Raw genomic sequence first — 26,551 nt, 5'->3', positions numbered from 1 at the left:
ATGCTTGGCTGATTCTTTCTGGAATAACTAGCCGGGTGGCTTTTCTCCCCTATTACTTGTGCAGTTTGGAGCATAAAGATATGAACTTGAGACCGTTTCTTCACAAGAGAAGAGTGACTACCAACTTAACATTGGCTACATTACAACTACGAGCACTTGATAATATAGGGAACACAAATTCTTTGTAAATTAAGATGCATCTTGTACTTCATTTGCTGTGATTTTGATTTGATTCTGTATGCAATTAGTAAAAGTTTCCTGATCTGCTTAATTCAGATCACATCTTCTCAAGAGCTGCAAACTTGTATTATATTTAGATTTGATCTGACATATGGCCTTGCCCTTATTTCAAGTAATGTTTTTGGCAAATAAGTATTTAGGATTTGCTCTGGGAGCAATGTAAATGTACATAATATGCATTTACTTGGAACAATTTCTTTGGCATCTTCCCTTTCGTTCAACACAACTTGCTCATGGAAGTCTATGACTTCATCCACTCAATGAAATTCTTATATATCTTGTTAGACTGGCCACCTTCTTTGACCCTAGTCATGGCCATTTCCTTGAGTTTTGAAGCCCTAGCTCTGAAATTTTCGTCGCCAAGAAGTTGTTCCACCTTCTTGTTAATTTCTCCTGTAGGAATGATCCCATTCTCATTCTTATCAAACTTCAATCCCACCTTCCAAACATTACAAATGTAACTCTTATCAAGGAACTGGTCCGCGAAGTATGGCCAACACAAGAAATGAACCCTATTGCTTAGACCTTCCAAGGTAGAGTTCCAACCACAGTGGCTTAGGAAGCAAGCAATTGAAGGATGGGCCAGAACCTTCTGATGGGGGGCCCATCCTACCATCAACCCTTTAGAGCCTACTCTTTCTTCATATCCTTCAGGGTAAGCAGTGCTTTCAAAGATTTCTGGCCTCACAACCCATAGGAATGGCCTATGGACAGTTCAAGAGCCAAAGCCAATTCTTGGAACTGGGTTTGATCAAAAATTGTGAAGCTTCCAAAAGCAACATAGACGACTGAACAAAGAGGTTGTTGATCAAGCCATTCTAAGCAAGTTGATTTTGGTGGCCAGAAGTTTCCAGCTGAATCATCAAGGTGATTGCTTGCCAAAAGCGGGCCTATTGGTAAAATCTGTGGTGCCAAGGTGAATGCTCCTGGTTCTAGGTCGAATGTTGAGTTGCATACAACCCAGTCAGCCAATTTCACAGTCTTGTTGTTACTTAGAATAACTTGGAATATAATTTTCTGAGTGGTTTTGTCACCAATGGTTAACCACACTAAGTCTTCAGTTTTCATGGTGGGCATGTTTGGTGCTAAGTTGATCATATGGCTTTTTAATGCAGATCCTGACCAAAGTGGAAGATCATAAAATATAAGTGTATAAAAGCAAAACTCAAGAACTGCAGGTCAGTTAACATTTTAAGTCTTATCTGCTCTGTTTTTTAAGTGTTACCTACAAATACCAACTTATCTGCGCATCATTTAATTAAAAATTTTGGAAACTAAAGGAGGCTATTTCCCTTTTCTTCTAGTTTTTCAGTTTCTAGCCAGAAACAAGAAAAAAAAATTTACTTTAAACTTGGGAGTGTAGCAGTGCTACTCGAATATGTGGAAAAGCATACGACATCTAACCATTGAGAACCAATTTCAGGATTTCAATTTTCTCTCCAAATATATATATATATATATATATATATATATATATATATATATATACAGATCTTATCCAGAGTGAGGCCTCGCTCTGAAATTAAAGTGCGAGGTTGGAGTTTAGGGTCACTTTTCGGTCGCATATTCACATCTCGACCGTTCAGTTTTTAGGTACTAATATATAGATCATCTCTGCAAAATTTCAGCCAAATTGATGATCTTTAAGGTATCTAACTCGCTTAAACCAATGGACGAACTGAATCTGTCAAACTTGAACCGTACTAGCTTTAAGGCAGTTATCAATGCCTCAACGACTATCAATTTGGCTGAAATTTTGCAGAGATGATCTATATATTAGTACCTAAAAACTGAACGGTCGAGATGTGGATATGCGACCGAAAAGTGACCCTAAATTCCAACCTCGCAATTTAATATATATATATATATATATATATATATATATATATAAAGGGGAATTCTATTCATACCTCCAAAATTGGCACATAGACCTCTCAATTTTTGAATACTTTTAATTCTTACTTTATCCTTCTAGAAAACAAAAAAACTAAAATTTCTTCAATTGCGCTGGAGAAACTTCTTCTCTATATGTTTTTATTTTTTTACAGTAAACTTGATCTATCCCACAATGGGTAACGAACATATATCGTTGTTATTAGTATTTTGCTCTACATATACGTTCTGGATGGTAATAACATTACATGCCAAAGCTTAAAATCTATATTCTGGGTTTCAATCGACTCTCTCTGTCATTCATCTCTATATTCCGAATCTAGATGGTTATTTGGTTGTAGTGTGCTAGCTATACATAATGCAATTTAGAATCTGGTCATCTTCTGATAGGAGCATTTTAATGCGACGTTTTAACTGCATTTCCCTACATTTCTTACGTTATTTCCTTATTAAAATCCTGTTTAGGAAAGTTTCCATTCTTTGATTGGGAAAGTTCCTATTTGTAGAAAGTTTATATTTTTGTAGTTTCTATTTATCATTTTTAGTAAGTTGCCATTTTTCATTTTAGTAAAGTTTCTATTTTTCTTATTAGTTTCTATTTTTAGGACCTCCAAGCAAGTGGAAAATCTTGAGGAGGAAAATCAAAGTTGCAACTAAGTGGAAAATCTTGAGGAGGAAAATCAAAGTTGCAAGCAAGTGGAAAATCTTGAGGAGGAAAATCAAAGTTGCAACCAAGTGGAAAATCTTGAGGAGGAAAATCAATTCAAGTTGAACAAGTGATAAACAAGTGGGAAGATATTTTTTACAAATTTGTCTAACATATCTAGCCCTTCATTTATGTTCATCTCCACCCTCCATTCATCATTTTTTGGGCTATAAATACACTTCTCCTCTCACTCTCATAACACCAATTCCTTCATCCATCTCATCTTCTTTGTCTCTCCATTTCCTTTCCATTTTCCTAGACCAATTCCTTCATCCATCTCATCTTCTTTGTCCCTCCATTTCCTTTCCATTTTTCCACCAATTCCTTCATCCATCTCATCTTCTTTGTCCCTCCATTTCCTTTCCATTTTTCCACAAATTCCTTCATCCATTCCATCTTCTTTGTCTCTCCATTTCCTTTCCATTTTTCCACAAATTCCTTCATCCATTCCATCTTCTTTGTCTCTCCATTTCCTTTCCATTTTTCTAAACAACATTCCTTCATCCATTTCATCTTCTTGTCTCACCATTTCCTCTCCATTTTCCTTAGTCACCAATTCCTTCATCCATCTCATCTTCTTTGTCTCTCCATTTCCTTTCCATTTTCCTTCTCCATTCTCTAGTTACAAAGTTCTGCATTTTCAAGCAAGGAGAGGAAGAAGAAGAAGGAGCCGTGAAGATCATATCCTCCATCATCCACCTTGAAGGCTTGCTTCCAAGATTCAAGATCCAACCATCTAGCTCTCCATCTCCATCTCCACTCACGGTGTAATTCGTTCCTTTTCCTTGTAACCTTTTTGGTTTCCTTGTTTGATTTCGTATGAACTTGTTTCTAGTTAACAATAACATTTAGGGCAAAGTTTAAGCCCAATTTCTATGTTTAAATAAAGTTTTCGAATTCTATAATTGTGATTCTAAGTTGCTTATGTGAGTTTGTTCGATTAAATTTGCTTTACAGAAAACTTTTATATGTTTATCTTATTTGGGTCGACACTTATAGGATTTGCATGTAATTGGTGCTAGGTTTAAGAACATGAAATCGACTTTTCGTTTTGTGTAACTTGAATCAAAAGTAGTAAAGGTTCTGGACAAGAATCGAATTTAATTGAAGAGGATTGCAATTAGGTGGACTTTTCCATAACTAAGTTGTACACTTGAGTTGATAGCCTTTCTCTATGTCTAATGCGTTGAACATGTCATGATTGACTAGCTTTCTAGGGCTTGATTGCATGTTTGATAGGATTAATCTAGGTGCTTTCGCTTAGGTTAATTAGCATTGAAAAGTAAAATATGGGAAATCATTTGCTTTCGAATGTTTCACATGATCAACTCCTCTCTCATGACTTGGAAGAACAATTATAGGGTTTGAATCGAATTTGATTACATGGAATTGATTTTGATCTTTGTTCCTTGCGTTCCACCCTTGTATATATGTTTTTACGTTTTCTTTATTTTATTTATTTTAATTTTAATTTTAAGAATCCTAATCCCCCCCCCTTATTTGTGTTTACTTGTATATATTTATTCTTTATTTTATTTTTGTAAATAATACTTTTCTTTATTTGTTTCACAATTACAAGTGTACCCTCAATCCCCGGATAGAACGATCCCTATTTGCTTATACTACTAACGATATTTCAGGGTTAAATTGCGCGCTTCCCAAAAGCGACATCATCTTCCTACATGCATCCAACAATAATTAATTATGCATATATCTATTCTGGATTATAAGAAGGGGCTTTAGCATTTCATGGTTTAATTCATGTGATCCAATGTTACTGTAGTTAGGCCAATTCAGCAATGCGTGCTGAGATGAAAGAAGTGGATAGAAAGAAGGAAAGAGAGAACGAATCGACGAAAGAAAAAAACAAGGGTAAAATTAGAATTTTATTGTCAAAATTCAAATACAAAACTTTGAGGTATGAATAGAAGCACTCATATATATTTGTTTAAGACCATGATTTCCATCTAAAACTGTACTATATTTTTGCCACAATTTTGCATATTTTTGTTGTCTCATCAAAATCTTCTCCCATGATTTATGAGCTTTTTTAAACAATTTAATATTGCTAGATCTCAAAAATCTCAATTCGATTTTTTTTTTTTTTTTTTACGATTTTTCATAGACAAAAAATTGAGAAAATTAAAAAAAAAAAATTGGGTCCGATATTTTTACAATGCGTCACTTGAAGCAACTCCTACATAAGTCATGTTTTACCAATGATGAAATTATGTCACATAACTAAAATATTGCACAGTGTTGCATATAATATTGACAAGTACGTGACAGATGAATAACTCACCATCATCATCAATGATTCCTTCTTGAATTAATTTTGGGATACAAAACTCCAGTGCGAAAAGTGTAGCTGACATAGGCCAGAAGGCAACTTTCTTTATTTGCATTTTCTCTGCTACTTCCAGAGCCCATCTGTTACCCTCAGCATCTGTAACTTGATTCCCTTTCCAAAATATATGAGAGCACCGGAATTGCATTTGAGAGATGCGGTGTAAGCAATTACCCCATTCCACTCGAATTTGCCAAGGCACCAAATTGGGTGATTTAAGAAAATGAAGAACTAGAGTTGAGTCAACCTCTAACCACACATGTTTCCAATCTCAAATCCAAGCTAACTCAATTGCTTTAATAACCGTCATTACCTCAGTTGCCACTGAACTTGAAATGTCAAGATTAGAACAAAAGCCACCAAGAAATGTACCCTTGAAATCTTGAAACACACCACCATAGCCAGCCTGACCTGAGGCACTCCTCCAAGAGCCATCTGTATTAATTTTCACCCAACCCATTATAGGAGGGATCCAATTAACCTCAATGATTGAAGGAGCTCTACGTGGCCTGCATGTAGCCCCAAACATTTTCAAAACAATTAGCTCTTGCACATTATTAAACATAGTACCTAAACCAAGCTTACTAGAAGCTAAGATCTATCCATTAATCAATTGATATGCCTTGGGTAGCTCGACAATAATTCCATCATATTTTACCTTGTTTCTGAGGTGCCAGATACACCATAGCACCACCACAAATGATGCAAGCCAAAGTTCACGTAGTTGGGGACTTCGACCAGCCAACCCATGATGCAATATGTCCACAAGAGAACCATGAAGCCCACCCAAATCAAACAACTCTGCCATACGCCGCCAAATTGCTGTCGCGAAGGAACAAGACAAAAAAAAATATATCAACGGACTCACCGTGATGATGACAAAGAACACATCTTGATGCAAGAGATACCCCACGTCTTTGAAGAAAATCCTCTGAAAGAACACGTCCTTTTAAAACTTTCCAAGCCAAGAGGGACATGCGGGGAGGAATAAATTTAGACCATATTAATTTTCCCCAACTTACTGTAGGAAATTTGTGACGCAAGAAACTATATGCATCACGAGCCGTTAGCTGCCTCGAAGGAGAATGTGTCCAGATTAGCTTATCTTCCTCATATGAATTAATAGGCAGAGGAACATGCTCTTGAATAAAAGCACAGAGACCAGGAAAGTGAAGAAGAAGTAGCTGAGGAAAATTCCATGTACCATCAAGAATGAAATCTGCAATGTCACCCTCCAAATGATCCCCACTCACCCCCAAAAACTCAATCAATGGATGACCAATAAAATTATCCCTCCAAAAAGAAATTTTTGTGCCATTGCCAATTAACCACCTGCCATGTTCCATGATTTGTGGCCAATAGTTCTTAACTCCAGGCCAAATAGATGAGATAGCAAAAGAACGATGTAGGACTCCCTTCCTCCAAAAGCAAGCTCGAAGAAAAGAACAACTCCCAGTAGTCGAAGAAAAAATTTCAATCATTATTATTGCTTGTGATTTCTTAAGATTAGGCCATTGGGGGACAGGCTAGCTAGGAGTTGAACAGAGAAGGGTACCTACCAACTGCTCTAAGCTGCAGCTACGAGTGCTCGATAATTTTAGATAAAAGAAAAACTTTCTTAAAAGTGGGTTAGCTGTTACATGATTTTTGTTAATCAATGCATATTGTTCTTCATGGATCTGTTCTTATTTTGATTTGCTCGTGTTTATTAACAGCTCATGTCCTGTTTTCAACTTTTTGGTATTCACTTGAAGTCCAAATACTATTAACCTTCTTTAAGTTTCATGTTTACCAGAGGATTGAGTTCTGAAGAAGAATCATGAATGTCTATGATAATGCTCAGATTCAATCTAACAACCTTACCCTTGTTTGTTCAGATTTTTTTGCAAATACTAATTTTAGGATTTCAATTTATTTAAGAAAATGTTATACGGCTTACATTTCCTGGGAAAGTATTTTTTGTTGGAACTTCTCTGCCTTTCGTATAAAAGAAAATATACTATGAACTTGCCTCTACGATTTTATCCATTCAATTAAATTCTTGAAGATCTTGTTAGATTGGCCTCCTTCTTTGACATTAGTCAAGGCCATTTCCTTGAGTTTAGAAGCCCTTGCTCTATAATTTTCGTCTCCAAGAAGTTGTTCCACCTTGTTCTTGATTTCTCCTTTCGGGATGATTCCACTCTCATTCTTATCAAACCTCAATCCCACCTCCCAAACATCGCAAATGTAGCCCTCGTTACAGAGCTGGTCAGCAAAATATGGCCAGCACAAGAAAGGAAGCCCATTGCTTACACCTTCCATGGTAGAGTTCCAACCACAGTGACTTAGGAAGCAAGCAATTGAAGGATGGGATAGAACCTTCTGTTGGGGTGCCCATCCCACCATCATTCCCTTAGAGCCTACTCGTTCTTGGTATCCTTCTGGATAGGGAGTACTTTCAGAGATATCTGGCCTCACAACCCACAGGAATGGCCTATTGGACAGTTCAAGACCTAAAGCCAATTCTTGGAACTGAGTTTGATCAAAAACTGTGAAGCTTCCAAATGCAACATAGATGACTGAGCAGGGTGGTTGTTGATCGAGCCAATCCAAGCAAGTGGAATCCGCTGGCCAGAAGTTTCCTGCTGTTTTTCCAAGCCGGCTGCTTGCCAAAAGAGGGCCTATTGGTAAAATCTCGGGTGCCAAGGCAAATGCTGCTGGTTCGAGGTCAAATGTTGAGTTGCAAATAACCCAGCCTGCCAGTTCCACAGCTCTGTTGTTTCTTTGTCCGACTTGAAACATAATTTTCTGAGTGGCTAAGCCATCAAAGCATAACCACGGCATGTCTTCGGTCTTCATGATGGGCATGTTTGGTGCCAAGTGAATCACTTGGTCTTTTGATACAGTTCCTGCCCAAAGTAATGAATATAGAAATTTGAGGATAATAGCATAACTTAAACAGCAGCATGTGTAATAACATTGTAAGTTATCTGCTATCTTTTATCCATATTGTTATACTTACCAGGTGCATGTGTTCAATCATGATGTGTTTATATTAGAACATATCGATCAGGTTGCTTTGCAAAAATTAAATGTGGTTCATAGAGGTGAAACATTTGATATGTGCAAATTGAATGTGTTTGTACTTATATTTTGTGGTTATCCTGTGGTATAGATGAATAACTTACCATCATTATTAATGATTCCTACACATATTAACTGTGGAACACAAAAATTCAACGCAAGAACTGCAGCTGCCGCAGGGAAAAAGGAAACACTCTTGATATTCTTTTTCTCGGCCACTTCCAGAGCCCATCCCATAATGAAATCAGCAATGACACAAGTTATTTTGTCACCTTCCTCTCCATTGATCTTCTCTATGAGCTCCTCCAACTTCCCAGGCATCACTCGGTATATTGCTTCAGATAACTGACCCAGCTCATTCCTGTCCTCCCATGGTTCTAACCCATCTGGAATTGAAACCAGATGAAGCTGATCATCTCTTCTATGAGTTTCATCAGCTACAGCATTCATGACTCGCTCGTGAGTATGATCCGTATTCACGAATGTGACTTTGAAGCCATGATTTATTAAGCACTGTGATAACTCCATCAAGGGAATTACATGGCCTTGTGCTGGGTAAGGAATAGCTAAAATATGTGGCTTGCTCATAGGTGTTCTTGATTGTCCTTTTTTCCTCTTGTAGATGTGCTCCAATATAGTTTGTTAACCACAACATATATAGAAGGAGCTTTGGATTCAGATTAGTAAATGTTATACTGTGGATATTGTCTTCATGAGCATTGGCCTTATTTGAAGCTCAAACTTTGGGATATCATTGTATATATCAACCTTTTTGTTTCTTTGCTTTTCAGATCACCGTACACTGTACCTTTGTCCATTTCTTATGGGTGTTTCTAAATGTACCCAGCAAATAAACTAAAGCGACACCCTTTCTTATTGAGTATTTTTTTTGCCAACAAGGCGACACCCTTTCTTATTAAAGCCAACAAGGCGACGATATTAAGAAACACCCTTTCTTATTGAGTATTTTTTTGCCAGTTGTCTTGTTGTTGATGCTTTCTGTGTATTGGCTTTAATATCCTCGCCTTGCATTATTCCTTGTGGAAGTATTGAAGATGTGCATATTCACTATTCTTGTAGCAACAACTGGCTTGATACTATAATCCTTTTGGCAAAAACACACAGGCTACCAACAATATATAATTCAATACCAATTTGATTGAACACTAAAAATGATCCTTTCGGCAGAAACACACAGGCTACCAACAATAATTCAATACCAATTTGATTGACCACTGAAAATGATCATAGGTGCCAAAAGTTTGGTTTAAGTTAGATGATGTCAGAGACTCAGATTAAGCAAATGAATTTTGAAACTTCAATCACCAGCAGAGGTATCAGCCTATTTATTCCGAAAATAACTGCGTCTCAAACCATGTTAACAATTCAAATACGTACAAGCGTAGCAGTAGTTGAACTTGAGATGGGTATTATCTCTAAATCTAGAGCTTTATTTGCTTATCGATTTCCCATTTACATAGATAATTCAATGTGACATCCAAGAGATGGAAGAACTTATACCAATCCCTTTATCCATTCAACAAAATCCTTGAAATTCTTGTTTGAGCCGCCACCTTCTTTGATGCCATCCATAACCAGTTTCTTGATATCCAAAGCCCTTGCTTTTATTTCCCCATTTCCTAGCAGCTGCTCCACCTTATTTTTGATTTCTCTGCTTGTTATGAAACCACTTTCATCTCTTTCAAACCCCAAACCAATCTTCCAAATCTCTGAAATGTAGGTTCGATTAAGAAACTGATCAGCGAAGTAAGGCCAGCATAAGAAAGGGACTCCATATCCTAAACCTTCCATGATTGAATTCCAACCACAATGGCTCACAAAACAAGCGATGGAGCGATGGGACAGAACCCTCTGTTGAGGTGCCCAAGCTACTATCAGTCCTTGAGTAGCTACCCTGTCATTGAATTCTTTCAGGTAGACTTCATTTTCAGCGTGTATCATATCGGGTCTTGCCACCCACAAGAATGGTCTATTGGAGAGTTCTAGCCCCAGGGCCAATTCTTTGAACTGTATTGGATTAAAAACTGCTAAGCTACCAAAAGCAACATACACTACAGACCGTGTTGCTTGTTGATCAAGCCAAGTCAAGCAAGAGTCTTCTCCTGCAAAGTCTAGTTTGAGCCGATTGCTTGCCAAAAGTGGACCTATTGGTAGAATGTGTGGAGTCATGGTAAATGCTGCAGGCTCAAGGTCATAGGATGAGTTGCAAAGTAACCACTCTGCTGATTTCCTTGATTTGTTGTTTCTGAGCATAAGCTCAAACACATTTTTCTGCATAGCCTTGTGTCCGAGGCATGCCCACGCAAACTCCTGCGTGTTCATGGCAGGCATATCTGGTGATAGCTTAATCACTTGTTTCTTTGTGGGAGTTCCTGAAAAGAAAAAATCATCAAAATTGAAGTTGGGCTGGTAAGAGCTGCTCAAGCTATTATCTACTACAATATTGTCATTGTTATTTGCAGTCCTAGAAAGTCATTTTCTACTTATTTTGAGAGTGTGGAAAGAATGAAGTACTAAGTTTAGAATGTAAATTGTGGAATGCTTTCCAATAACGGCTACCTGTATTTGCTACATGCAAAGTAGTTTCTTTTGCTAGTCATAGAATGTTATGTATTGCTCACCTTCATTGTCGATAACTCCATCATCAATCAGCTTTGGGATGCTTAACCCAAGTACCAAGAGTGCAGCTGCAGCTGGGCAGAAGGCAGCTCGCTTAATCGCCTTCTTCTCCGCGATTTCCAGGGCCCATCCAAGAGTCTGATCAACAAGAACACATGTAATACTCTCGCCATTTGATCCATTAATATCTTCAATAAGCTCCTCCAATTTTCGGGGCAAGACCCTCAAAATTGCTTCAGTCAACTTCCCTGATGAGTATTTCCCATCTTCCGAACCAACAGTGATAAACACCTGATGAATTTTACTCCCTGTATCTCCCTCCATTGTGATTGCTTCTTTCATTTGCATATGAACGTGCTCGGTATTTACGAATGTAACCTTGACACCATGTTCAACTAGGCATCTTGAAAGCTCAAGCAAAGGAATTACATGGCCTTGTGCTGGATAAGGTACCACCAAAACATGAGGATTGACCATTCTTCTTTGTATTGTTTTTCGCTTGTTTTCAAAGTACTATAGTTTGAGTCACTTTTATGGGGAGTTTCTGTCTCTATGTGCTTGCAATGAGTTGGAATATGAAGAGTGGAATCTTAATAATCCTAGTCACAAGTATGTCCTCTACTTTGTTGTTGTCTTGCTCTGGTTTATATGCCTTCGTACTCAACTAGTTTATGGTGCTCTGTCTCCTTGGATTTTATAGCTTTTGTTTTTTGGATTTCATCAAACTAACATTCTGCCCTCACTAAATTACACATAGACCAGTTGAAAACAAATCAATCATGACTCTTTTAGCCTCTCTCTGTCAGTTGTGGTGTATCTCTCCTTTTTTTTTTCTTTTTTTGGTTTTTTTATCGATGAATAACTTATTTGTAAAATTACGTCCTTTAAAGGGAGTCTATATTTGACTAACTTTTCGTCAGCAAAATGTGCATCTTTTTTAAAAAAAATATTTTGAGAGGCTTTTTTCAATGAAAACTTCTAATCGAATGTGTGTTCATTTTAAGCGAAGAATTGTTCATTTTAAGCGAAGAATTTTAGTCAAGAAAATGTGTATCCCCTTTTTATTCGAAGATGAAGTATTTGTCGGATGTGTCCTTTAAAGAGAGTGTTTTAGGCTTTGAAATTTTGTCAGCAAAGGTGTGTTCCTTAAAGAGTTTTTTGGTGACAATTTTCATTGGCAAAAAGAGTTTTTTGTGTGGGAAAAATCTTTAATGTTTGTCGGTAAAAGTGTGTTCCTTAAGGGGAGACGTTAGGCGAAGAAATTTCATCTTCAAAACATGTCCCTTAAAAAGCCTTTAGACAACGAATTGTCGTCAATCTCTTTTTTTTTTTTAGAAGAATTTTCGTCACCAAAACGTGTGTCTCCTTTTTATTTTTACTTTTTAGGCTTCTTCCCACAATACTATCGGCAGATATATGGATTATTTTGAAAATACTCAAAAGAGGCTTTAGGTGACGAATGTTCGGAGGTAAAAAGTGTGAAAATTCAGTTGGTTATGGGCCAGAAGGACAGTTTACAGTGGGGCTGGTCTTTAAGTGAGAATATGGGTCTGGATGTTCTAGAAATTCCAGTTTTGATATGCAGTGACATAAGTACTAAAAATAATTGGAGGAGACAGGTGGATGAATAAGTCTAGGAAATCTTTATCATGTGCATATGTTTCAGAGGATGTTTTTGTTTTTCTTACTTTTGAATTGAAAAATCATTAATCACAAATCCAAAATTTACATTCCGAATAATAAATTAAGTGCAAGTTAATATTTTTATTTTTTTCATTATATATTTTTTGCTTATCCTTCTTTGAATGCTACAATTTAAGATTCAAACACTATTTCAAAATTTGGACAAGTCATCGATCCCCAATTGTGCAATTGACAAGGAAAAGTCAAATCCCAACTAGAAATTGGAAATTGTTGACAATGTCACTGGCTTGCTTCTTGCTTTAATGCTCTGTATTCAGGGCTGATTCACAGGCGGACCGAGTACAACGTATAGCCGACTAGTCACCCCTCCCTAGTCCCTAATGAGCATTTACAGGATCGATGACAGAGGAAACATCAAGAGGTTACCTAGATCTAGTTATCCTTCAAGGGATGCGAAGTTTCTTGATGTCCTCCAACTTGGCGAACCAGCTGGGTATTATCCTTGAAGCATAGGGATAAAGATCCTTGTATGTCTTTTTAGTTGTTCCTACCGCAACATCAGCGGCTTGCGATACCTCTGCATTAATTCAATCTCCATATTGCTCAATGTGATCAAATGCATATGCATAGTACAATCAAGCATGCATTAATGCATGAATTAAGATTGCACATGTTGCAGCAATATCTCATTAGTGTTAAGGGACTCTTAATTGCTTAAGATTAAGAGATGCAGCAATATTGCATAATAAAGTACTCTAAGACGCTCTGATTACCAATTAAAAACATGGTTCTTAAGAATTCAAGTCAAAATATGCAGAATAAAGAAATTTATCAGTTAAAACAAAGCAATTAGTCTCACTACTTTTCTTCTCTCCATAGATTACATGCTAAACCAACTTAGCTAGGAACTAAATCAAACTAGAAAACATAATAATCTACCCTAATCAAATCTAAGAGACATAAATAGTTGACTCTATATACAACCCTACTCGACTTGTATATCAATCAACCTAGACTAACTCGGTTTTAGAATAACTTATATCCTTATAACATTCATGGCAGGCATATACGACACATTATGCGACAACTAAATATTATCACATAAAGTAAGAGAATATGCATAGCATATGAATACAATATGCACAAACAAGAATGTCAAAGGATATAGTTTTCACCTTTAAGGCTTGTCACGTCGTTTGAGAGCTGCACCGTCATGTACATAACTGCAGCCAAAACCGACTTGGGGGTCCTCCTTATATCATACTCCTTCAACTTCTCCAGTGTCTCGTTCACCGCCTTCATCCCTTGATGTTTCATACCAATGGAAGAGCAACTCCGCCGCGTAAGGTCCTCGGCATGTATGATTTTGCTATCAATCTCCAATACTTTCTTCAACTGTTCCTTGATTTTGTTAATCTCTTTCTTAGTGGCCCCATTCCCAACCGTGGCGACTTCCTTTAGGGTTCGGGGAAAGCCCTCTTCTTGGCAGGCAAGAAATAGACAAGCCGTCGTCAAGGCCTCGTCTTTTCTTCCCCTACAAAACTTTTTATCATCTGCCTCCTTGTAAATCTGTTGAGCACGAGAAACCACTGTGTTCATAAGCCCTAACATGCTAGCTTTCGAAGCGATGGAGGCGAAAGCTTGGGTGAGAGACCTATCAGGGTTTTGCTGCTTCTGCACCATCTTGTTAACCCGGCCGAGACTTCTCGATTGGTTAGAGCCAACGACGTTGTTTTTGGCGTCGGAGATCATGGTGCCGAGGCCGCCGTTGTGCAGAAGAGGATTGACGGCGTCACCGGTGCGTTGAGGGTCGTGGTCGTTTTCGGTGTCGGCAAAGGTTCGCCACTCGGCGGTGGTATCGACGAAGTAGGCTTCGAGAACCAAACCGCACTCGGAGCAGATAGTGTCGCCTTGTCGGTGGTCCAAGACGGTCTGTGTGATTCTTTTGCAGTCTTTGCAATACTGATCGGTGTCGGAGACCGCGTAGGCCATTAGTTATATTTGGGGGGAGAGGCAGAGAGGAAGAGAGCGCTCCTAGGGTTTTTGATTTTTGGGGGTTTGGAATTGTTGTGCTCCAAAACGAACCCACTATGTTGTATTTATAGAGGCATAAGTCGGCGAGCCACCGACCTATTATTATTAGTTTTTTTTATAAAAATAAAAAAATTGGCTAAACGCCGACCTTTTAATGATAATAATTAGTTAATTACCAAAGATGCCTTCTTTAGGTAGGAAACCAAAAAAATAAATCACATAATTTTTTTTTTATAAATAAAATAAAATTACAAACAAGTTACTCTAGTACAACTCACTCTCAAATTATCAAAAAACAAAGCATGAGAAGCTGAGAGGGGAAGTGAATAACACCAGCTATAAGCTTGAGCACCATGTCCAACTATTGTAATGGCATCAGCTAGAAAATTTGCCTTTCATTTAATGTGCTTGAAGGATAGCACCTGAATACAACATGCTAAGTGTTTTATGCGATGCACCAAATGCTTGATATGCCAAAGAGTTTGGACAGTTCCAGCTATACTGTTTAGAAGAATTTAGATTTTCCTTCAATTTCAATATGCACATAAATTTTTATCGTTGAAAGTTTTATTATGTATATAGAGTTAATGTAGTTTATAAAATTTATTAACGATTGTCACGTCAATTATAAGTTTACTAACCCCTTTTCTTATACCATGTAGGATTAGTAATGTGAATATTCATGAATTCAGGCTGAACCCTTTATCATATGCTACGTAGGATTAGAATGCACTAGTGTCATAAGAAGTATACAAATTAATCAGAGAGTACAAAAAGGAGATGGTTTTACTTTCCCAGAGGAAGGAGATCTTCTTAACCAACCCGTCAACAAAGTACAGGTGCTGACATGGACGAGCTTGACCGGGTCCCACACTACACGGTGGCAAATCGTCAGACCCACGTGGACTGGAGATGATGACGATAAAACAACAATGTGTTTGAGAAAACACAAAAACGCAGTACCTCACCGTTGTTGTCGGCATTCAACAGAAATTTGCAGAAAGCACCAAAGTCCACCAATCAAAAGCCTCTTCAATTTTCCTCGTACGTATCCCAAGTAGTGTTGCCCTTTCCAATCATAGTGAATCAGATACTGACTGATACAGACAGACAGAGAGAACAGTGGAGACCAGTTCAGTTAATTAAAAGGATCATGAAAGACAATGACAAGTACATTATCATAGAATCATTAGAATCCTTCCACCACCCTTTTTTCTTTTGTCATCTATTTAATAAAAGCCAAGCCCTTCCTTGTCCTTTACTCTATCTCCATGCTTTATGGGAGGGACAACAGAATCAATGTCTTGGAATATCAATGCCCAACTGAAACCTTGTACTTTTCAAACAGCAAAAGACAAATGTTTTAAAGGAAGCTTCGGCAACCTTTTCAGAGAGAACTTGTGCTCCTCCCCCCCCCCCCCCCCAATCGAATCACAGGAGTCCAATGTATCAATCAACATCCACATGTGACTAATGAAAAGAAATCATTAATGGTAGGAAAAAGTCAGAAGAGGCAATCTTTAAAAAGAGCTCCCATGTTTGTGGTGGAGTCTCCGAAATAAGAATCTGTCGGATAATAATAAAATTACAAGCAACTATACCTTTCATAATATTATTATTCCATGTGCCCCTAACTAATTGCTTGCTGTTCAAGGTTCCCTAGTTCACCAGCAAAGCTCTATGTAGAACATACCTGTCGAAAGACACAAAAGAGAAAACTACAATGCCGTAGATTGCTGTATAAATTAGGTATGCTAACTTAAACTTGGGCGACTAGAGACACATTCAGACCAACCATCCTCCTGCTACTACTACAGGTGCTACCTATTCTTCCTCGGGACTTCATGAAATATACAACAGAACAATATGTACTTCCAAAAATGACAACAATAGGTGTTGGTTCAAAAATGAACGAGCAGCCTTTAGTTACTTGGGGTTGATTTCCTGCTTTCCATCCTTGAATTTTGATTCTTCAATGCCAGCATGTGTCAGTATAAAGAGAGATGATCATAGACAGGTGCGGTAAGTGGTATATGGGAATGCCGATATAGATCAAACGAGAAGACGAGCATTCAGTTGGGGAAGGGATCGACCAATTGATAATCACAGTGTGAGACACTGTACCCCCTCTGGTAGATTCTTTGGCAATGGCTGTCCAGTGACATATCGTTGGGGACATGGTCGAGATGCATTTGTAAATGTGCCTGATGAAGATGAGGTTCCAGACATATCTGCTCGGGGGAGATGGAACTTCGCAAATCGGTTTATCACGGAAAATCTTTCCAACTCCTGACATTCCAGTCTTACATCTAAAATTGATGCTGCCCTGTCCAACCTTCCATCAAATGGAATTTCTTCAATGTTAGGATATTATAAGAACTGTGGCTATATAGCGGACTGCATTGCTATACATAACTAGGTATTTATCATGAAAACTTTAAAGTTATTCAATTTGGGTTTCCAAGGAACATGTATTCTTCTGATTCCAAAAAGCAGAAAATTTTCTGTTTTAAGAGAGAGCAAATCACCTCGGGGAAGAGTAACCATTTCCCCTTTAAAAAGTTTGAAAGGAAAAGCATACTCATCTGAACCTTGGTCCAACTGCTTAGAGTTGGTTTGAAAAGCAAGAGAGAAAATATCTTCAATTCAACCCCCTTATAACTAATGAACTGTGGTGACGAGAATTGTCAAAAAGATCTCAGGAATAGAAAATTTTATGTCATACCTCAATAATTCATTTTCCAGCTTCTTTGATCTATCCGTCAAGTTTCCCACAACCTTTGAAAAGAACTGGTCATCATCACTCTCAGAAACTTGTGGCTGATCCAGAATCCTATATGAAACAGTAACAGAAAAATTGTTTCTTAGAAGGCTTCTCAAGTCATACTATGCCAGTCACAAGTATTTTTGTAAATATTTAAAGCGGGTTAACAAATCTTTCTTTGCTTAAAAAACATGAAGATTGACACTTACATGTTACTGTTGTTCATTTGCTTAAGAGTACTGTTTTTCTTGCTGCAGGTCAGGCTGCATGCATCCCCTACGGAAGACTTGGCCACAAAATATGTCACACTATCATAGTGCAGAGCAGCATCTGCTGAGAGAAAAGATGCTGGTGCGGGGCCAAGCAAATGCTGCATAAACTGTGTTGTAAAGATAAGTCTTCTCTTGGCTCGAAAGATTGGCGGTACATCTTCAATCATTCCAAACTCATCTGGAACCTGTCATTGAAACAGATGTTAGTCACTTGGATCACAACATCTAGGAAAGTTCAACTAAAATGAATTGCAATATATAATTCATTATCAGAAACTCACTTTCTCAATCAACCGATTGGACGCCAATGCCCAGTCTTCTTCTGCCATACTGCATAAGAAATGCATTCCATCAGTTAACATGAACACAAATTGGCTTGCATTGAAAGCAGTATAGATTGGAAAAGGGTTGAGTAAAACCTTCTGTGAGTTAAAAGAGGAGGGTTTGAAGAAAAAATAAATGGAAAACTCTAAATCATCAGTATTCAATCTTCCAACAACAAATTTTGAGCACAAAACCAAAATAATTGGTTAAAAAGAAAATACCTGAAATCTTGAACCTCTTTGGAACCTTGTGTTACTTTGTGCCATGGTTGGTCACAAATTGCAATTTTTCGTTTCTTTGGTCTCAAGATATCCATACTTTGGTTGCTGGCATTTGAATTCAACCCGCAAGGAGCTATCAATGGTTCATTTGGCACAAAATTGGCAGCCGTACCTGGCCAGACCTTGCTGCTTTGATTAGCATCAGAAGCATCTATTTGGTCCACAGAAGAATGTATATTTGGACTCTGAGAAGGCTTGAAAAGTGAGAACTGCCCTGCAGCAGTCCTTGCATCCTGCATCAGCGGCACCTGTCCATTTCTGAAATTCCCATACTGCTTAAACCAGTTGGCTGCCATAAATAGATTAGCCCGAGAAGCTTCAGCATGAATAGGTGTCCCATTACTTCCAGTAGATTGACTCTGAGAATCAGTTTCACCAAATGCAACCATCACTTGAGCTTGAGGAGCAGATTGCGGTGAAGCTTTTATGCTCGGATCTTCTCTTGCTTCTGACAAGAAACTCGGAACAATGGTATTTCCATGTGGTAATGACTTGAGATGTGATGCAGAATTCAGTTCACCATCCTTATTCTGATCATAGACGGACTGCTGTCCTGCCATAACAGTTGCCTGTCGTACATCCAGATCCCTCCTACTTGGATCGGTCATCATATTCTTCATTGCCTGCACCTGGTGCAGTAGGGAGTAATTTTGACGAAGACCATGCGACGGATTTAGAGCATGGCCAATGAATTGGAGATTTCTTGCCGTGGGAGACAAGCCATTGTTGTCACCATTATGTATTCTATCAGGATCCTGTAAGTTCGAATTAGCCAACAATGAACCCGAAGGCAAGCCACCTGGATCAGAGACATTCCTTACCCCTGGTTGTGAAGCCTCAAGCATTCCAGAAAACATTGGTTTCTGCCCCCTCTCTTTCGAATGCTGCTCTTCTGGAGAACTGAAGCCTTGTAAATGCCCACCACCTTGTCGGGAATTTAGACTATTTAGCTCCTTCAAAGTTGATGAAGTAGTTTCCATACTATCATTTGAAGGAACTACTGTGGGAACCTTTTGAGGTTCCATTCCAGAAAGATGTTGCTGACTTGCTTTATTTGTCCATAAAGTCTGCGGCCTGAACGAAACTCCACCCTGTGGAGGCATGCCTGTCATAAAAGGAGGATGAGATACTGGCACAGATTCCAGAATAGGGAATTGTTGACCATCAGGGTTGACAAAAGTTTGCTGAGGAGTATCTTGAGATTGAGCGAGGTTTGAATGTGGATGTCCAGTGGCAGTAGCAGGTAACGTTGCCTGTGTAGAAGGACCTGATGCATGTGGATTAAACAAAACTTGTGTTTGAAGCTGATTCCTTCGAAATGTAGGACTTGATGTAATTTCTGCAATAGAGTTCCCATGCATATAAGATTGGGAGATGCTTGATTGTCCCCCAATACTAAACTTATCATCCCAGCGAGCCCTTGGTGATGATTCATGTGATCTGGATAAAGATTGAGATGATGGCGAAGTAGCCAAGTAGGTCTGATTCTTTTCTCCAAAATCCGAATCCATTTGCCTTGCTGGTTGTAGCGAACTCTGAGGGGAGAACTGAGAGTTTGAATTGGACTGTCGTTGAGACGGGGGAGCCAATTTCAAAGTAAAACCTTGAGAAGCAGAAGATTGATTGTACATTTGATCAACAGATGCTACAGGAGGTTTTGCATCAGTCACCTCAGATAATGGATTAAATCCACTGGGATCAAACTGTGCAACAGACGTCTCATTCAACCTGTCAACCTTGTTAAGAAGTTCCAGCATATTTTGACTGCCATGATTGAGCCACCCATAGATTCAACATGAACAAACAAACACAAGAAAAGAGTTAATGTAACAAAAGGATAGTTTGGAAACAAACAACAGCAAAATACGAAGAAAACAAATGTATACAGTAAAGAGTAATGATGGCTCTGAAAAAAAGTACAAATGCTCATTATTTCACAAAGTAATTATTAGTGCGAATCAAAACCTTAGCAACTACCTTGTTCCAGCTGTGAAATGGACACCACTAGGACCAACTGATCTGCCTACTGTAGCAGATATATCAACTGGCTTACAGTCATATGTGTTGTCCTTTTGGTAGCAACTTTGCTGGTCATATGTTTTTCCGTCCCTCCCATAAGAGTTCTGAATAATAGGGGAGCTATTACTCATTTGTCGCTGTTTTTCACCTATGCCCTCATCCTCCTCTTTGTTGCTAGATAACATACGCTTCACATAATCAAGCTTACTGTTATCTTGGACTTGTGCGCTGGTTTCCTGATAGGTCTTGGTTATGTGTGCATTTGTCACAGAAGGGAAGTTAAACATATGTGAATTTTGTCTGCTTCTCAGAGTATCCTCTGAGCTAGATTGGAGTTGCTCCAATTGTCCAGTTGATCTTGAAAATGAAGTTACCCTGGTATCATCATCCCTCTTCCACAGACCACCATCAGAGTTCCTCTTGTACATGGCTTCATTAATATTACCTGTCCAATAATCAACCAGAGTGTTATGGGAGCTGAAATTAGGAGCATTTCCACTAGGCGATAGAAAACTAACATTCCTACCTTCTGGTTTACTGCTTGGTTGAGCAATACCGTATGGGTCTATTCTCTGCTGCGGTGCATCACACTCGGAGCGCTCATTTCTTTGACCGATCCATGTGTTGTCCAAATGCTCGAGTGTCTGTTGAACCTGATGTCGAGGGTTATGATCCAACCATTCACTATTACTTTTGGGAGACTTCTGAATGGATTCATGAGATTCATCCTGGTGGAGACTTTCTCTATGCTCTGGTTTGTATTGAATGCCTGGCTGCTGAAATCCAGGGAAGCTCGAACTAACACTGGAATCGTTAAGCATGTGAAAAGATTTTGAACTAAAGGAAGAGGCACTGTGCAGGTTGTTATCAGCCCAACTTCCTTGTTGCTTCTCACTGTCCAAGATGTTTGAAGGCTGATTACCAGAAGACAATTCTGTATTCTGAAAACTCAAACCACTCCACTCCTCATGTAGACCGGTATCACTACTAGAATCTGCCACAGCAGACTGCATAAGTGCACTCCAGCTTCCTAACCCTCCACCACCAATATCATTGCAATTTACCAAAGAAGGATCCCAAAGGCTATCATCTGTATTAAACAAAATCTTCTCTTCCATTGGATCTAGAGGAACCAGCCCCTGTGAAGGGCCATGCTGCATTGTATTGCTTTGAGATATACCAGGCCAACTATCTCGCTCTTGCTTTCCATTGAGTTCCTGCAGAGATGTGTTTGTTAGCAAGGCATTCTCTTGCTGGATGCTCCCCAAGGTAGATCCACAATTTAAACCCGGAACAGTAGCTTGTCCAAACATATTTTTCCCCTGAAAGCCTTGTTTGGATATGAAAGCTCCTTGAGGCAAGAAAACTTGATCTGGAGTAGTACAATGATCACCTACAAAGGAGTTACTGAAAGCTGATGCCTGCGCAGCAGGCTTCTGTACTTGATTGCTAGGCTTGGTCAACAAATTTACAGAATCTTGAGACATAGACTGGAGATGGGGGGAATACGGACTCATGTTTCCCCTTCCACTAGCAATAGGAGTACCATATAAGGATACATCGAACTGCTGAGGAGCCTGACCCATTGAGCGCAAAGTCTGACCTTGCTCTTGTGAAAAACTAACCCTATTAGATACATTTTGTCCAGTAGGAGATGCACCTCGCTGCACCCAATTCATTAACATTTGGGGTGTTTCGTTAACAGGTGTTCCATTAATGAGAGGTGAAAACTGAACCCCAGCAGCCTGCTTAGCGACTGCAGAGAGCTGATTTACTGAATTCTGTTGCCTTGAATCACCAAACTGCTGTAGTTGCTGCTGCCTCTGAAGTTCTTGCAGTTGCTTAAACATTAGGTGTTGCTGCAACAACTGCATTTCATTGTACCCTGACTGCTGCATTGAATGATGTGGTAGAATGCCTTGTTGGCCCCTCGCAAATTGCTGTTGCCTTCCAACAAAGTTAATCTCGGTGGAAGCTTCAGTGATTTCAGACCTTTCTGAATTGGTTGTCAGGGTGGGACTATCACCTGATGCATTTTCTTGCTCTGATTGATGGATAGATAAGCTCTGTGATGCTAAATTATGTGGAACAAAACCTGTGCTCTCACCAAAAAACTCAACTTGATTGTGGCTCGCCTGCAAAATGTCTCGTCCAAGCATATAGTCATTCGTCTTCAGATGTTGGTGTCTGGGTTGAATATTGGACAATCCAGGTCTCTGAGTCAAGTGTGTATAGTCTTGATCGAATGACACATTCAGAGATCCATTGCCATGTCCTCTCACAGAATCTGCAAATACCACAACAGTACATTAGGGAATTCAAAAACTGAATGGGTTTTCACATTACCATGAATCAACTGTCTTGGCTGCGGGTGGGGTGGGGGAAGGAGGGAGGTTGTTGTGTTTCAAGAATTTTCCACTATTTGCAAAACAGAATGGAAACTCTAATGCATTCATGACAATCAAAACAGCAGACTTATAAAAGCAATTGAGGAAAACATAGAAAGTGAAACCACTTCTACCTAATAGTTGGATGTTATTCTTCGAACTGAAACTTAGAGGTTCACTGATCTCTCTTTGTTTTTCCTGCCACTGATTGTAAACAAAGCCAGGCCAATTACCATCCGCAACTTGAGATTGACGGGAATAGTTGTCTAGCTCATACAATTTGTGGATCCTGCCTTCAATTTCGTTACCAGGCATTAAATTTCCAGGCAACAAATTTTCCCAACTAATTGCTTTTGTGAAATATAGCTATGACGGCAGATGTATCAGACTGCCGCATCTCTACAATTCCACTCAAGGGCAGCCTTTACACGCTAGAAAAATCAGAAACATAAGTCACACTCCAAAATGGCCACGGAGTTCCCATAGCAACATACCATAATAATATCCTGCATTAAGAAACGGAAAGGGTTTCAGCTCACAAATGTGAAACAAAGAATGCACAGACAATTTCAACAAATGAACAATTAATGAGTGAAAAGCTAGTTAGGTGTCCAAAATTCAAACATGGAATCTACATCTATACAGTAAAATCACATGTCAAACTAAAGTAAGTCTCATTAAACGGAGAACCACTAAAAATGTCTTCCAATTGTAATGCAGATTAACCAACTCATAAATTCCACGCAAAGCGTCGAAATCTAGTTCAATCACTTTAAAAATAGAGGCTACAGCCTAAAACTTAAAAATTCGAAACTAGGGGATTGTATGGCAGCTTCAAGATCCAAACTTTTCGATATTCTCCTCAAAAAGAAACTCACTTCTAAACGAAAATTCATGAATCTCAACCAGACACAGCAGCCGCAAAGATAGCAACCAGAACCAGAAATGAAACTTTACCAAAAAGCTTAACAAGTTTTTGAGAGAAGGATTCAAAGATTATAATCAAACCAAAAAAAAAAAAAATTAATAATAATAATCAAAACTTTACACCTCAAAACCCGTACACAAACAAATCTCAACCTCGCAAGCCCAAAAACCCCAATTGCCCCCCAAGCAAATCACTAAAATTGACCACTCCAGAGCTGAATTTGACTAAAATTGAAACCAGAAACCCTCTCATTCTTACGGCTAAAAGCATCGAAAGGAGCCGCGTCAGTTAAAAGAAGGAGTTGGGAGCTCACAGTGTGATCCAAACCCAATACAAAATTAGGGTTCTTCTTCTTCAACTCCAGCGGTGTCAATACGGCGTCGTTTCCTCCCCCTCCCCCTCCCGCAAAAGCTTATAAAATTCACACTTCCCCAAGCTCCGAAACGACGACGCAAAATGGGCTCCGACCTCTCTCTCTCTCTCTCTCTCTAAGACTCTGTTTGTTACTGTGAAGAGAAGACTAGAAGCAGAGTGAGAAACCAAAATGAAATTTCGTTTTTTCGGACCAAAAAGCCGTAGATAAAGCCGTCCAAACAAACGCTGCCCAAAAATATGTTTTCCCAACCAACTCACACAGACTCTCTGAGGAAAACGCCGCCCCAGCCTCGGGTCCGGACCTCAGGCTCGGGGAGACCCGGAGCTGACGTACGGGGTGGCAACATTATTGTGCTGTGTAAGAGTTTGGTGCGCGAATTTTTGCTGGCTGTTGGATGGAGATAATAGGGAGATCGACGGTGGATTGTATCGGGGAGACGTGTGCTTGCGTAAGCGTGCGGCTTTGCTCGTGGATTGAGGGTGCGGGAAGGGGGAAAAGCAGACGGGATATTCGGATGGCACGCGCTTTTGTACACGCGTGGAGGTGGTAAAAGCTTTATTTTTCAAGCTCTTTTTTTGTTTCTTTTAATTACTTTTTTATTTTTGATAAATAAATTAAAATAAAATAATTGTTTTTTGTTTAATTTTCCCGCCGTCATTTTAAGCAATCAAATTAGGGATGAATTGGTGTGCTTAAAGAGCAAGAGTGAACTAAAAAGGATTGGTGCCTTTATATTATCTAGGGTTAGGGGTCATCATTTAGCAACGAGCCCAAAAGTCAATGGGCGTCCGCCTGGTTCATTGGGTAAAAGCCCGACCTGGTCCGCAGTAAAGCTCATCTCTATTGGGCACAAGACAGGGCTAGGGCGAAGGGTTCAAACCCCAAGCCCGGCCCATTATATGCCCATAAAAGCTTGCACGACCCGGCCTTATAAGCTCAGCTTGAAAGTCCATCTAATTCTAGTATTAATATTTTTTTATATAGTTATATTGAACTAATTATTGCATTAGACTGTATTTTCCTTTAATTTTGTATTTTATTTTGTTCAATCATTAACATGTCATAATTTTTTCATAGTTTTTTTGTATTTTTTTTAACAAAAGACATGATATATAAATATAAATGGGCTCGGCCTTGCCCACCCAAAAAGCCCTACCCGACCCAATCCGTAAGGCCCTGAGCCTTGATTTTTACGAAAAATCAGGCCTTGCCAGACCCAAAAAATAAAAAAGCCCATTAATTTTGGGCAGGCAGCCCTGCCCATTGACGACCCCTATCTAGGGTTATTACTCTCTTGGGTTTGTAATAAATAGATTTGGGCTAGGAAAAATACTAAGCCTGATATCTTGTCTGACGTTGTAAACCTAATAGTGAGAAATTCTCTGTATTTTTATTATTTTCAGAACTACAACTTACGTATAATTTACAATGGAATAAAAACTATTGATAAGAAAACAAATCTCCGGTGACTTGTGAACTTATCTAGTCAAAGAGTCTGTAAGAAAGTGGGCTTGAGTCATTGTAAATGTGGTGAAACACTCACATGAAGAGTCTATAAGTAATTATGATAACTAATGACCTGATCCAACCAAAGCGTCCCCAAGAAAGCTTACTTCATTTGATGCACATGTAGAGTTGAAAATCATATCTTTGTCGTACCACATATTTTACCACGTATCAAAATGAAAAAGTCAGCAAAATTGTAGAAACGAAACAGTCTGCAGTACCTTATGAACTAATCAAATCAAAGAGTCTGTAAGAAAGACTGTTCGAGTTATTGTGGTAACGCTTGCATGCTCACAAATAATCATAATAACTGATGACGTGATCTAACAGAAATATTAGCAAGAAAACTCGCTTCCATCAACGCATTTATAGATAGATCATGTCTTTGTCATAACAAATTAGCACGAACACGTCATCAGTAAATGCTATATTTCCTAGTCAAAGATAGTACGAGTATAGGGGACGGTGGAGACTGAGGTCAAGCTCTTGCTTTAATTTCCCTCAAGTTGTGCATTTATTGGAATGTCTCCGACATGCTCCAAATAAATTACACTACCAAATTTAGTCAAACAAATTTCCTTAACTTTTACTTTTTACAATATCAGAAATGAAAGAAAAAAATCAATTCTTTCTTTTACAATATCAGCTTTAGGTAAGACACTTAACACCTGCTACAGATTTTGGTTTCACTTCGGTAATTGTGCTCTGACTTTGACTTACATAATAACTAAGGTGGGATTTTTATCGATAAATATTTTTCCACCGCAAGAGATTTCAAATTGGGGATGTAGCTCAAATGGTAGAGCGCCCGCTTTGCATGCGGGAGGTACAGGGTTCGATCCCCTGCATCTCCAATAATATTTCTTTTTCCTTTTTTTTTTTTTTCAGTTTTGTTTTCTTCACACATGGAAAGAGATATTGGGTACAGAACTGATTTGCAATGAAAATTGGGTACACACCATCTCTTCTGGCTTTTATTTGGAATTGAATTATGTTTATTTACAGTTTTTTTCTTTTTCCTTTTTTTTCCTCTTTTTTTTTTTAGTTTTGTTTTTTTCTTCACACATGGAAAGAGATATTGGGTGCAGAACTGATTTGCAATGAAAATTGGGTACACACCATCT

At 38.7% G+C, this 26,551-nt stretch overlaps 4 protein-coding genes, 1 non-coding gene and 1 pseudogene across 6 annotated transcripts; 1 reads left to right on the top strand and 5 right to left on the bottom strand.

Annotated features, from left to right (window-relative positions):
* Nucleotides 1-481: 481 nt before the first annotated feature.
* On the bottom strand, nucleotides 482-6,532 carry LOC112185148 (annotated as a pseudogene).
* A 667-nt stretch (nucleotides 6,533-7,199) lies between these two features.
* On the bottom strand, nucleotides 7,200-8,899 carry LOC112189046 (UDP-glycosyltransferase 83A1). The gene is made up of 3 exons (XM_040513953.1): nucleotides 8,742-8,899; nucleotides 8,357-8,618; nucleotides 7,200-8,077 (listed from the first exon to the last, which is right to left on the bottom strand). Exons 1-3 carry the CDS (start codon nucleotides 8,838-8,840, stop codon nucleotides 7,200-7,202), a joined length of 1,239 nt encoding a protein of 412 aa, XP_040369887.1. The 5' UTR covers nucleotides 8,841-8,899.
* Nucleotides 8,900-9,560: 661 nt separating this feature from the next.
* On the bottom strand, nucleotides 9,561-11,917 carry LOC112189047 (UDP-glycosyltransferase 83A1). The gene is made up of 2 exons (XM_024328310.2): nucleotides 10,895-11,917; nucleotides 9,561-10,645 (listed from the first exon to the last, which is right to left on the bottom strand). Exons 1-2 carry the CDS (start codon nucleotides 11,367-11,369, stop codon nucleotides 9,768-9,770), a joined length of 1,353 nt encoding a protein of 450 aa, XP_024184078.1. The 5' UTR covers nucleotides 11,370-11,917; the 3' UTR covers nucleotides 9,561-9,767.
* Nucleotides 11,918-12,627: 710 nt separating this feature from the next.
* Nucleotides 12,628-14,620, bottom strand: LOC112189048 (transcription initiation factor IIB). The gene is made up of 2 exons (XM_024328312.2): nucleotides 13,712-14,620; nucleotides 12,628-13,113 (listed from the first exon to the last, which is right to left on the bottom strand). The coding sequence occupies exons 1-2, from the start codon at nucleotides 14,526-14,528 to the stop codon at nucleotides 12,980-12,982; spliced, it is 951 nt and encodes a 316-aa protein (XP_024184080.1). The 5' UTR covers nucleotides 14,529-14,620; the 3' UTR covers nucleotides 12,628-12,979.
* Nucleotides 14,621-16,061: 1,441 nt separating this feature from the next.
* On the bottom strand, nucleotides 16,062-24,154 carry LOC112188299. 2 transcript variants are annotated; one of them, XM_024327397.2, is made up of 9 exons: nucleotides 23,804-24,154; nucleotides 22,752-23,123; nucleotides 20,757-22,517; nucleotides 20,189-20,675; nucleotides 18,152-19,975; nucleotides 17,888-17,936; nucleotides 17,544-17,791; nucleotides 17,296-17,403; nucleotides 16,062-16,905 (listed from the first exon to the last, which is right to left on the bottom strand). In XM_024327397.2, exons 2-9 carry the CDS (start codon nucleotides 22,930-22,932, stop codon nucleotides 16,674-16,676), a joined length of 4,890 nt encoding a protein of 1,629 aa, XP_024183165.1. In that variant the 5' UTR covers nucleotides 22,933-23,123; nucleotides 23,804-24,154; the 3' UTR covers nucleotides 16,062-16,673. The 2 variants fall into 2 exon arrangements, with proteins under 2 accessions (XP_024183165.1, XP_024183164.1); XM_024327396.2 differs by having other exon boundaries at nucleotides 23,859-24,154.
* A 2,054-nt stretch (nucleotides 24,155-26,208) lies between these two features.
* TRNAA-UGC lies at nucleotides 26,209-26,281 on the top strand. Its single transcript has one exon. It is a non-coding gene; the product is annotated as a tRNA-Ala (tRNA).
* The last annotated feature ends 270 nt before the right edge of the window (nucleotides 26,282-26,551 follow it).

The sequence above is a fragment of the Rosa chinensis genome, chromosome 2 (genome assembly GCF_002994745.2).
Source record: "Rosa chinensis cultivar Old Blush chromosome 2, RchiOBHm-V2, whole genome shotgun sequence".
Taxonomy (NCBI): Eukaryota; Viridiplantae; Streptophyta; class Magnoliopsida; order Rosales; family Rosaceae; genus Rosa; species Rosa chinensis.
The sequence above is the reverse complement of the archived record's forward strand: the minus strand, read 5'-3'. Positions and strand labels throughout refer to the sequence as shown.